Raw genomic sequence first — 14242 nt, 5'->3', positions numbered from 1 at the left:
GCATTAACTCAAAAGAGCAGGTTAATACATATCGGCCGTTCGATTATAAACATAGTTCATCCGGACTTCGTCTAAAACATAAGGAGTATAATTAATATTTATGCGGATTTAACACGCATGAATCTTAAGGCTTATCGGACGGTCTAGATGTATTAAGTCAAAAGATTCCTTTTTGAGTTAATGCAGAGGATACGAATTCGTCTAATTAAGGTTTGGCATGCAAACAGTTTTTTCATCTACTGCTTTTGACTTTCTGTCCCTATCCCCCCCCCCCCCCCCTCCCCTTCTCTCTCTTTGAAAATCAACTCTCTCTCTCTCTCTATCTATCTATCTATCTATCTCTCACTCTCATAAGGGCTTGAAATTTGAGAAAAAATGTAATGTATGAGAGAGATATCCATAGTTGACCAGGATGTAATTCCCTTTCAATTGACCCAAACAATATAGATATTTTCAAATTAAGATATATATATATATATATATATATATATATATATAGAGAATAATATTCTTTCGGTAGTAATTCGGCTGAATTGCTACCGATTCAAATTTAAAAAAAAATTACATTCGAAACTTCTAATTAAATAGCTTAATAAATTGGTTATATATTGAACTCGTAGAATACCAATTTTTATTATTTTTGAATTATTTTTACTATTTTTTATAATTTATGAAAGATGGCAAAAAATAGCTTAAAATAGTGGCAATTTTCTTTTATTTTTAAGTCATTTTTTTGTCATCTTTCATAAATCATAGAAAATAGTAAAAAAAACTTCATAATTCATAAATAGTAAAAATTGGTATTCTACGAGCTCAATATATAACCAATTTGCTGAGCTATTTAGTTTAAAGTTTCAAATACAATATTTTATAATTTGGACCGGTAGCACTTCGGCCGAAGTGCTGCCGAAAACATATTAGTCAATATATATATATATATGAGAAGGGATCGGATGACACCCTTTTTTGGTGACATCGGATGACACCGTGCATTTTCAAAGTTCAAAAGTCGATCCAAACCGTTGAACTTGATGGATATGTTAAAATGTGCTTGCAGATCAAATTTTACATTTTTCTGAATTTTTTTACTATTTATTAAGATGGGTACGAAAATTCAACGGTTTGAATATAGCGATTTTGTTAAATACTTAATAAATAGTAAAAAAATTTCAAAAAATGTAAAATTTGATCTGCAAGCACATTTTAACATATCCATTATGTTGAACGGTTTGGATCGACTATTTGGACTTTGAAAACTTTAAAAATGCACGATGTTATTCGATGTCACCAAAAAAGAGTGTCATCCGATCCCTCCTCTATATATATATAATAATAATAATAATATATACATATATATACATGAGGAGGGTTCAAATGCCTTCATTTTTTGTGCCTCCATCATGCCTCCATTTTTAAAAACTTAAATAACTCAAAGTTTAAAACTTAAACGTCAAAATAAAACCGTTAGATGTAATCTATATTATTTTCTCTATGTGCCCATAAAAAATTATCACATTTTGATTTTTCTTTTATATGAATCAATAAGTTGAAAAATCAACGTCTAGAAATTATCTACATTTGTATACATTTTTACAAGCTCAAGATGACAATCAAAACAAAGTTGAAATGCCATAATTTTTTACATGTGCATAGATAAAATGATATAGTTCATATCCAACGGTTTTATTTTGAATTTTAAGATTTAAATTTTGAGTTATTAAAGTTTTTAAAAATGGAGGCATGATGGAGGCACAAAAAATGGAGGCATTTGAACCCTCCTCTGTATACATATATAGTAAGCTAATGAAGATCAATTTGTCCATGCTAGTGTCCTTGCTGATTTTGGACATTCTAGCTAGCTATTATCTTAATTTGTTCACATCTCTTTGGCCCGTAAGTTAAGGGTAATTTGTTTGACATGGAAATATAGTCTATGGACTGGATTTAGTCAACTTATTATCGTTATAAATACACTGGGCAGTGCTACCTTATGTTGATCGCTGCATTTTCTAACCCTAAAATATATAGTCAATGTTCATCACAGACAAGGTCAGGTTTTATTTAATGATTCCAATAGAAGATTCTATAAAAGTCTTTTTTTTTTCATAAATTCAAAATTAACCCTCTTGAACTTTTCTCTGTATTTGGATTCCCGTTGAGCCGTTCCAAACCAAACAAATTGTGTATTGATTGTAATAGTAGAATCATATGCGTACAAAAAAAAAAAAAAAAAAATCAAATCTCATCTTAATTATATATAACATAATATGTATTAAAATTATGATGAATTATTCGGATTTCTCATTCAGATTACAAAAATATAACACTGGCTTCAGCAGGAAATAATAATTAGTAGTAAACAGTCACTATATATGCCATGCCAAGCCAAGCTCCTCTAATTGTACGTTGATGTCCTAATTCGCCAATAGTTTTGATTAAAAGATTAAATTTCACATTAAATATTAGATTCCTGATCAAATATTATGATTCTATTCGTCTTTTTTATTTTTCTTATGTATAAGAGTTTCACATGCAAATTATATCATCATTCTAATTGGTCATGTTTTATTTCTATTTTTAAATGTCATTTAATTTTTTTTAATTGATTGATAATTGATTGGTCATGTTTTCATTTCTTTCTATTTTTTAATATTATTTAATGAATATTATTTGTCATTTAATACATCAATTTTATTTGAGATTTATTTATGAAAATATGTTAAAAAAATAAGTCATTCAAAAATTTATTTATGTATGGATATTATTTAATATGTTATTTAATTTAATTTTTTTTTTATAAAAATATATCATTCTGTATTAGTTATATTTATATTCTAGTTATAACACACATGCACAGTATTAATATGTTATATAATATTATAGGAAGGTGATGTTTAGCATCCCTGGAGTAAAAAAAGGGAGGAAAGGTATCTCTCAATAGTAGCCCAATAAAAGCACCCCCATCTCCTTTCTTTATCTGTTCTTATCATCTCCTCACCAGTTACCACCCTCTCATCTCTCTTTTCTACTAGCTGACACACATAAGAGGAAAAAGAAAAGTACATCTAGCAAAGGTGGATCGGAGGCATGGAAAGAGACCACTGTCACCGCAAGCGCAAGAGGAAGCGTCTACTAAGAATGAAGAAAAAGAAATATTAGATATGCAACCAGTGCACGAAGAAGATCCCATCGCGTACTTCTCGCACTACACCACGCGCGCCGATCATGACACGTCGGCTATGGTGTCAGCTCTAGCTCATGTTATTGGGTCCAGCTTCACTGCTTCCGAGCCGATTGTTCCGGTTCAATCTGGACCGAATCCGAACCTATCTGATCTTACCAGTACAGGTTATGTGGAAGGGACACCTAACCAAGTACCTGTGGAAGAACAAGGTATGTGGTGTGATTTTTGTTCTATGAAATTTCCGATTTTGCAATCTCTAAGCTTTTTCTGTCAATGATCTCCATTTTTCTTCTTTCTTTTTGAGGGTGGTTATTATATTGATCAGAATTAGTAAACAGTCTAATGAATTAGCATGTGAGGGATTTGCGTAACATATTGAAAAAAAGAGACTTGGAATAATATATAAGTGTTTCTTTTGACTCTTGGAACTACGTTCCTAACTTAAATTCTTAAGAAACTAAAAAGGGTAAGATGCTTCTATTTAATTTTTAAACATGGAAATAAAAAATTTCCTTTAACTAACACATAGCATATATATAAAAAGTATTTGATTGGAGCTACTTTGATCAAACAAAACGCCATGAGGTTACACACACACACACTCTCTCTCTCTCTCTCTCTATAAATATTTGAACAAGATGTACTGCTTTTATGTGCTTAATGAAATATATGTCTCCGGGCGGTTTGACAAAAAAACAAAGTATTTGAACAAGACGAGGATCGACACAGAAAATTCTCCAATGCGTAAAGAATAAAAACACACATAGCAAACTAATTTAATATTTTTTTCAATTGGTTATAAAAAGTAACACGTGTTGACGTGATTTTTACACAATCAATTCGACTGCAGTTAGTAAATTATGGTCATTTATTTCTCTGATAAATTTATCTGCCTCTTCTGGTTTGATAATTTTTTTTTTTGAAGGCCGACAATTTGTCGGCAACGATATATATTAAAAGAAATGGTTTGATAAATTTAACAGCAGCGCATTCATATATATACTCAAATGTTTATTGAGCCAAATCAATGTTTTACTGAAACTTAAGTAGGCTGCAACTAGAGTAATTTAATTGATAACTTTCCATTATAAGAAGTGTTGTTGAGGCTTATTTTTCCCTTGCTCTTTGAAGCCTCCAAACCTCTTGCTTTCACATGTAATAAAAGCAGTCCATTATATATATCTGGCAAAGAACAAACTAATGAGCATGAACAAATGTAAAAAAGAATGCAGCTAGTACTTCATTGTGTCTTCCATGCATCTAGTAAGTGTTAGTTTCACCCGAAAACCATACATCGACTTCTCTATCGTGCATAATAAGCGAGAACATGCATCGATCAATCATACTTAATTTCAATTTATACCTACTTTTTGCACAAATTTTGCTTAATTTCTCCATTGAATAACTCTGCACATGATTACAAGCAAACCTCTACATGCATGTCATATCATGATTGCTAAGAAAGTATTGCAATGTGTTTACCTAAGACAAAATAAGTTCTCTGCATAAACATGCATACAGAATTCTTAATCAAAAGCTCTAGTGTTTGATAATTATCACATACTATATGTGTTGTGTTTCTATAAATCAGGTACAGTCAATGTGGCACGGCGACGGCATTATAGAGGGGTGAGGCAAAGGCCGTGGGGAAAATGGGCAGCCGAGATCCGTGACCCTAAAAAGGCTGCGCGTGTCTGGCTTGGCACCTTCGACACGGCCGAGGATGCTGCCATTGCCTATGACGAGGCTGCTTTGCGCTTCAAGGGCTCCAAAGCAAAACTTAACTTTCCTGAGCGAGTCCAAGGCCGGTCCGACATCAGACTATTGCTGACACCTGGGACCCACATACAACAGGCTCCAATGCCACCAATGCGACCGCAACATATGTCGACTGCGTATCCCAACCTTTTGCAATACGCGCAACTTCTACAGAGTGGAGACGAGGTTTATATACACAATGCGGCTTCTGGTATATATGGCAGTGGGGTTTCTTCAGGCTCTTCCTCTTCTTCTTCTACCTCTCACCAGCAGATACTGGATTTCTCTAGTGCTGCTCAGAGAGTTATGGCGTCTTCAATGGCTAGTGCTAGTGCAAGTAGTAGTGTCGCTGGTGGTACTAGTTCGTCATCAGCTTCTTCGTCGAGCGCATGGGCTCATGGGGATCGAAAGAGATGATGATCATGAAACAAAAGGTTTTCTTTACTATTTTGGTTCATTTGGCAGAAAGTTTTTTCTTTTTTTCTTTTTGTTGATTGCAAAATGCACAATTAATCTAGTTTTTCGTTTTCTTTTTCCTTCTTTTACATATATGCTTAATCAATTATTTTCCACTTTGAATGGAAGTGTGAGCACACATATATAGGGGATCAGAAGAAGAATATATTACTAGCATATTTTTGTGCAACATTTTGGGGAGAGCTACTAATACCTAGAATGAAAATGAGAGGATAAAACAAAGAATTGAGGGACTTGTTGCATACAGCTGGATTCAAATGAATTAAAAGCAATATTTCTATTTCAAGAAAAAAAAAAAGTGTTTTCAGTGCAGGATTTTTCTTATTCTATAAATATACAGACAAGAATTAAAGTAGGGGTATTTTGTAAGTTTATCAAGAATTAGTGGGCATTTCATGTTAGAATATTACTTTTTTGTATGAAATGTTCCTAATTTGTGATTCTCACTTTTAGACTAATTAATTAGTTTTATGCATGTGACTTATTGTTTGTCAGGTATGATATACTTGAGCAAGTGTTATTCCTTTCTTTTTTGCCCCCCAGATACTTCTTTCTTAATTAAAACAAATCCTTAATTTACCTTTTTTTTCTTCCTCCTTTTTGTAGTTTTATGTTCTAGGGTGTTAACACACATATATGTGTGTGTGTGTGTTCTGATCCTCACCAGTATATCTTGATATATGAGAAATTATTTGGATTTGATATAATTTGAACACGTTGTGCATGATTGCATGTGTCACTTATTGATCACCTCAGCATCTGGCATGTGAAAGCATGTTAGGTTTTTCATATTGAGTCGTAAAATAAAGTATAAAGTTGAGTTGTCTATATAACTATATAAATATATATTAACACTTGTAGGTCATGTTTGATTGTAGAGTAGAGCTCATGAAAAAAGAAAAAAATGATAATACTGTATTACTCAAACTGTGAGATTTACAAGTGAAGTAACTTCTCATTTAGCTTCTTAAAAATGAAGTAAATAATTTGCTCCACCACTTACTCTACAATCAAACATAAGCGTACTTCCTAGCTAGTTAAATTCTTGTGTCAGATATACCGATTAAAAACAAATGGCTGATTCGGAGAATATATGTTTTACATGATCATCCACCAACCAAAATTAATTATAACGCATCAATATATGAATGTTGACCTAAATTGGAATATGTGTATATATGGATCGAGTCTGTACCTTCAGAGGAGATTTTTCTATTCAGACGTGGTCCTATTTCTTTCCTAAATTAAGTCTAATTGTTTGTTCAACGAAATCCCCAATCGAGGAAACTTCGAGAAACATACAGATTGCTATTATTTTATTTTAATTTAATAATATATATAATAGATTAACTATTCTGAGAGATCGAGCTGTTGATACTTGGGAATTGGAACTCAAGTTAAAGAGGTATTTCCAAAATGAGAAGGATCAATAATTTAATTAATTAGGTGGTACTTATCAGAGTTGTTAAAACTGCCACGTGTTAAACACTGTAGGTTGAGTTTGGTACCTATCGACTATCGTTCTATCTTAATAGTCGCTTTTCTGAACGATGTAACACGTGGCGACCCTTAATTTAAGCCAGCCACGTGTCCAAGAGGGGGGCTTCCTTCACGTGATTCATGTGATTCGGACGACGCGCACCCCTCCACGTGTGCCATCGTCAATTGGGGATTGTATTCTCACCAACAATTGATAGCCTCCTAACTATTGCCAAATTTTCTGTGGTAACACAGTTTAAAACATTTAAACAAGAATGATTAATTTGCGTCCGCAGGATGTACACACTTCTATGTATTTTTTTTATTTATTTAATTGTATGTTTTTTACACAGACACTAATTATCTAATATTATATAATAGTTATTTTGTAATTTTTTTCTATCAATAAAATTGTCTAAGGTGTTTTAGCCACCAAAAAAAAGCCATTAAAAAAAAAATTAATTAAAACATTCATTTGACAGTCAGTAGAGTGGATAAAGGTATTGACAAAGTTCTTTTGACTTTATGCAGAATATAAATTATATGCATTATATTTTGATTATATCATCTGTGAACTATATATAGTCAAAACAGTCCTGCTAATATATATTTTTAGGTATTGCAAAAAATTAAAAGATAAAAATGATTATTTGTTATATGCTCTCATCCATAAGTAAAGAATGCTTCCGCATATAAATTTATGCCTTTTTGGTAATTTTATTGTTTAAAATCCAATCCATTCAATAATATTTGCACTCATATAAGTATGAATTATATCAAATAAACGTTATAGAAATTTGTTTGCAAAGCATTAATCATGTATTATCTTGGTTATAATTGTGCATCAAATATATTAGGAAATGTGAACTATATGATTATAAATAAAGAGGATGGTTTAAATATCTTTATTTTGTGTGCCTTCAATATGCCTCTATGTATAAAATTTAAAACTTAAATGTAAACAAAAAAAAAACCGATTGATATGATCTATATATAATTATCTCTATACACATGTAAAATATTATGACATTTTGAGTATTAAAAACTTGTAAGGATACACTGATGTCGATAATTTTTAATAATTTTTTTTAACTTATTGATTAACTAAAAATAAAACAGAAAGATAATAACTTTTTATGAACATGCAAAAAATAAATATAGATAACATCTAATCTAATTGTTTTACTTTGATATATTAGTTTTAGAATTTTATTATTAAAAATTTTAAAAGTAGAAGTATAATGGTGACACAAAAAAGACATTTGAAATAAATAAAAATATATATGTTGACAAGTAATAGCTAAATTTGTATAAAGTGTGAAACATATATCTAACTCTTCAATTAAAAAGTTGCATTAAAAGGCAACATAATTTGCTTTATAACATGATAACCATAAAATCTAAAATTTAGTACGATAGCATATCTAGAGATCCTGCCACTTTTCAAGAGTCGGATCATTCATCATTGATGACTCTATTCTTCTTGCAACAATAATCATCAACTTATAGTTACGTTTCAAAATTGAATAGACAGCTGGCGAGACGGACGATGGAAATCAGCGGTGACAGTTAGCAGCTTCCCGTCAATTAATAACTCTGATAATTTCCCCTTTTCTCTCTCTTTTTTTTTAATAATGATTAGAAGATAAGTCATCCAATGTAATATTTACAATTTGAACCTGCGATCTCATTTCTATTTTTATTAAAAAGCAGATGAACAACTACAAATTTTGTGCCAAAAATGTAAACTTAGAAAAAAAAAATTATTGAAGTGGCATATATAATCTATCAATTTCATTATTAGAACCAATAAGATACCAAAAATCGGTATCAAACTACAGGTATCGATAACGATCCTGATATTATAGTTAAAAACAAAACGACAACAAAATACCCCTACACAACCAAACCAAAACAAGAACAAAACAACTTCCAAAAGCCAAATTACTATTTAAAACCAACTATCCTTCTGTACATGGGTGTAAATTTGGGTCTAATACCTATATATAGGCGGCAGGCTCCTGACCAGTATGCCCCTCCAAAGAAAAAATTTTACTTAATTTTTTTTTTTTTTTTTGTCTTCAAAATAGTATCATGGTCTCTATATGTAATTCCTCCAAACTCCCAACCATCTGTACAAGAAATATACAGTTAATTATTAACCTCCAATAACCTTCCCATTTCCAATAAAGAATAACCTCTATATCCCTCAAAATATGCACATTACTCAACTGTGTCAAACCATTCATCTCTGAATATCTTTGTCTTTTAAAAGACAAATTAATACTACCATCGACGTACACATTTGCTACTGTAATATTACTATGTAAAGCACATTCATGTAACAATCTATCAGTTCAGAAAAACACATCTACTCCATTACCAAGTTGCTTCCTAAACCCTATTTCCACCACATGCTTATGTTTAAGCACATCTGCCTAAAATGCAGACATACTAGTTACACACCCCACTTGTCCATATTTAGATTTTATAATGTCTTTCCATTTACCTTTTACCCGAGGATTATTAAACATATACCACCATTTAATCAAAAGAGCAAAATTAATAGTTTTTAAATTAATCACACCCAAACCACCTTAATCCCTACCAGTATACACAGGGGTGGATCTAGGATTTCCGTCAGGGTAAGGCAAGATAATATCTATATAGGGTCTAATATCTAGTCGAGTTTAAACTTATTATCTAATCGGATACTAAATAAAAAATAATCAACATGCCAAAAAAAATTTGAATCTAAACATGACGCACAAAAAATAAGTTTGGTAATAGTAACTGTATATCTCTGTATTAATGATGACTCTAAATGAGTACTACTAACTTTTAGTATATATAAATACATACTTAGTTACTCTAATGCTGCTCTGTTGGATTACAAGCGCATAATCCTACCGTGTAGTAGTGTCGGGTGTCAATTCACAGGGATAGATCTAAGTTATTTAACAAAGTTAGCACTAGTCTAGGTTCTTCGGGTTTGTTTAGTACGCGTGTATACTAATAAAATAAAATAAAATAAATATAATAATAATCAGATTATCACAGGATATAATATAATTAAACCACTCACACCAATCTAATTAACTATATTCCTCTATTACTCGCTAATTAATAACCCTAAACCCTATTCATTACAAGTAATGACCCAATGCCATGAATCTTAGGTACTAGTACTTACATGTTTGTCACACAAGGACGTAACAACTATGCTACCTTATGGCATGTGGATTACAAATAATAAATAAATTCATAATTAAACCTCGAGATGCTATCTAATCTATGTCATGCCAAGGGAGCACACTGATTCGAACCCTAGCCTTTGAACTACTGCCAGGCCTCGTTAGCCAAAGTGTTTATAGTACTTACTTGTATCCCCTCTCATACCAAGGTACAATGACTTAACACCTATTAGTATGTGAAGGACACTACCGTATGCAATATATGCCACAGATTACTTGGGTTCAATTCTATGCGTATTTGAAAGGTTCTCCAACTCTAAGGTCGGCTTGTGGGGGACAATTCAGATTATCACAGGATATAATATAATTAAACCACTCACACCAATCTAATTAATTATATTCCCCTATTACTCGCTAAGTAATAACCCTAAACCCTATTCATTACAAGTAATGACCCAATGCCATGAATCTTAGGTGCTAGTACTTAAATGTTTGTCACACAAGGACGCAACAACTATACAACCTTATGGCATGTGGAATACAAATAATAAATAAATTCCTAATTAAACCTCGAGATGTTATCTAATCTATGTCCTGCCAAAGGAGCCCACTGGATTCAAACTCTAGCCTTTGAACCGCTGCCAGGCCTCGTTAGCTGAAATGTTTATAATACTCACTTGTATCCCCTCTCACACCGAGGTACAATGACTTAACACCTATTGGTATGTGGAGGACACTGGACAATCTGTAGACAGAACTATGTATACAAGGGCATATTTTAATAGCATTCTAACTATAATGAAATCTCAAATAAACATAAAAGAAAATTAAATATTATAGTAAAGAGCAATTAGAATTCATTACATCCATCCCTAGAGAGGGGGAGCTTAGCTACTCAAAGCCATGACAAAATAAAAGAAAAACATAACCTAAAACCTAGAACACCTCTTCCTTAGAAGACTCATTCTTCTTCCGCCTTGGATTTTGAGCGCCTCTTCTTCTCCACAACTCTAGATATTTCACACAATATTCTGCTCTAAAATATGGACTTACACTACTAAAACATGCACACTAGTTTCTATTACAAGAGGGGTTTATATAGCCTATCCTAAGGGTGTGGAGTCATGGAAATCATTGAGATCATGAGAGATCATGAGTGCCAAATATAGCATAAAATGCTATATTTGGAGCGCTAAAAATAGACTTCAAAGCAAGGTAAGGCCTTCCACATCTATATATTTGTCCTTCTAGAAGGTTGCTGCCCAACGGCTAAGATTTAATCCAAACTAGACAGTCCACAGATCCAATCCGTGTGCCCCTGCGGCATAGGCATTTATGCCGCATGCGACATACCTGAGGCTGTAGGGCATTGTACTTAGCCGAATTTCAGTGAATTTTACCATGTTGCATGTTGTGCACTTCGTGTGAGGTATTTGCATACTCCATGTGTTGCTCTATTTTGACGCTTCCTTCCATGCAATATATTGAGTTGTGCCTTATTTTGACAACTTTCTCCAAAACCTGATAAAAAGCCTAAAAACACGTTTGCGGTGAATAATTCAAGAAAATGGGTACTTTGCATATGTTTTTCCACTATTTTCTGTACTAAAAAGTAGTGATTTTTGCTATATGTTTTGGCGTTATCAATTAACCCCTATATATATATAGAGAGAGAGAGATGGACTTGGGTGAGTCGCGAAGTATACGTGTTTGGTGTTCCATGGTACATTTTAGTCATTTTGAAAATCCAAACAACCGATCCGAACCGCTCAACACGATCTCCATATTGAAATGTGCTTGGAGACCAAATTTTACATTTTTTGAATTTTTTTACTATTTATTAAGCCACTTTGAAAATCGCTGATCCGGTGGTCCAGAAATTTTTACTGTTTTTACTGTTCACCCGGATTTTCAGATTTTCAAAGTGGCTTAATAAATAGTAAAAAAATTCCAAAAAATGTAAAATTTGGTCTCCAAGCACATTTCAATATGGAGATCACATCTAATGGTTCGGATCGGTTATTTGGACTTACAAAATAAAAATATGGCGTGAAGTATAAACGCGTGGTGCTCCGCGTCTCACCCAAGTCCATCTCTCTCTCTCTCTCTCTCTCTCTATATATATATATATATATATATATATATAATAAATTAAATAGAAAAAAAGAGAAAAAAAAATGAAAAGTCAGTAGCAAACTCAGTATATCAAAGAAAATAGAGGCATCCAATAACTATGGAATGGTGAAGAAGAAATAGAAAATGATAAGAAAGCAGAAAGAACAAAAAAAGGGAGGTTGGTTCGCTTGCACCGAGATCATTCAATACATTACGTTTTGCACCTCTTGTTCTCTCTCATTTAATGTTACTGGTGAACCCACTAATCCAAGCCAACCAATGCCACTCATTATATTACCTTATTTGCTACATTTGGTTTATGAAAACTGAATAGTGTATCTTGACTCATGTGCTCCATGTCTAAGCAGACAAATGATCTCTTCTTCAAAAAAAAACCATGAGAAAATCAACATAAATTTGCAATAAAAAAAAATCTGCAGAGGAGAAAGAGGAGAGGGCAAAATTGATTGCCAAAATCTAATTTTTTGTACATGAAGAACGAGAAATAAACTCAACAGGGCAGGGCATTTGTTTTTTCTAAAGTGGGGCAAAATCCAAAAACCTAGTACTTAGAAGCTAATTTTGAAATTTCAGGGTATGCCCTACCCTACAACATGCTGGATCCACCCCTGAGCATACACAACTTTCCATGAAACTAGCTAGAGAGATTTTTTTTACTTAACTTAATGACTCGCATAACAAAGAAACCTCATCATTAATTTATCTACATTGGTTCTAATTTTAGAGAACATATTATAAATAACTAACCAATATAATGAAATAGCATAAATGACATAGTTAAGTAAGATTACTCTCCCTTTATAGATAACAACTTACTCTTCTATTCCTGCAACTTATTTTAATTTTATCTCACAATATATTCCAACACTCAATAAGCATTGTTTTGAAATGAATAGGAACTAAGTATGTAATTGGCAACTGAGAAATAATACTATAAATATGTTAGCTAGTCTATCACTTTCTACTTCACTAATGTTTAAAGGAATCATCTTTTTAAGCCCCGTCATATTTTCAAAACCAGAAAATAAGATTTTTAAAGCTTCTATCATATGATCTTTGACCTCTAAAAATAAAATAGTATCATATGTAAAATGCAAATTCAAAATCTCACCAAGCCCTTCAAAATATTCAGCCTGCTTAGTCTTACTTAAAATTCTATTTAAAAAGTTAGCTACAATATTAAATAAAAAGAGTGATAAAGGACCCCCCCCCCCCCCCCCCCCCCCCCCTCAAATCTCTCCTACAACTAAAATAGTCACCTAAAGATCCATTTACACTAATGCAAATTCTATTACCTAAAAGTATCTCATAAATCTACCTTCAAAACTTTTCTCCAAAATTCCTTGCTTTTAGAACTTCAATCGAAAAATCCTTTAGATTGTGAAACCCTAATATAAAACTTTTGTTGCACTAACAACATTATCCATTATATTTTTTTTCTTTTATGAAAGTTGTTTGTGTATCATCAATTGAAAGATCCATATATAACCCTATCTAACTTATTTTGTAACAATTTTAAAGCTACAATTCATAAGGCTAATAGGTCTGTAATTAGACATAGATGATATAACTTCTTTCTTGTACATATACTAAATTTAACTTTGAAATATCTAATTCATGAAAATAAAAAGAAGGGAAAAATTTAAAGGTCCACGAGTAGATCATATTTTTTATATGAAAGCTAGTTACATGTTGTTTTAAAACTATAGGATATGTTATTTGTTTTTTCTCATGTTCTAAAGTTAAAATAGTATTTTTTTTTTCCCTATTTGAAGCACAAATATAAAAAAATTGTGTTCAAATCTCCTTCTAAAAACCACTTTAACCTAGTTCTAGTTTGCCAATAACACTCTTCCTTATTCATAATTTTCTTAAACTTAGACTAACGAGTAACTCATCTGTCAAGCTCGATCACTTCCTAATTGGTAATTCTCATTCTTTTTCTCAAATTCCCTATTTCCTCTACCAATCCTGCTTTTATTCTACATTTTCCCCCAAATAAATTACAGTGCCA

The 14242-nt window shown here is 32.1% G+C and overlaps 1 protein-coding gene across 1 annotated transcript; it reads left to right on the top strand.

Moving 5' to 3' along the window:
- The first annotated feature begins 2951 nt into the window (after positions 1-2951).
- LOC144550935 (ethylene-responsive transcription factor ERF114-like) lies at positions 2952-5362 on the top strand. Its single transcript, XM_078298689.1, has 2 exons — positions 2952-3393; positions 4776-5362. The coding sequence occupies exons 1-2, from the start codon at positions 3162-3164 to the stop codon at positions 5357-5359; spliced, it is 816 nt and encodes a 271-aa protein (XP_078154815.1). The 5' UTR covers positions 2952-3161; the 3' UTR covers positions 5360-5362.
- Positions 5363-14242: the final 8880 nt, after the last annotated feature.

Source organism: Carex rostrata, chromosome 3, assembly GCF_964058835.1.
Source record: "Carex rostrata chromosome 3, lpCarRost1.2, whole genome shotgun sequence".
NCBI lineage: Eukaryota > Viridiplantae > Streptophyta > Magnoliopsida > Poales > Cyperaceae > Carex > Carex rostrata.
The sequence above is the reverse complement of the archived record's forward strand: the minus strand, read 5'-3'. Positions and strand labels throughout refer to the sequence as shown.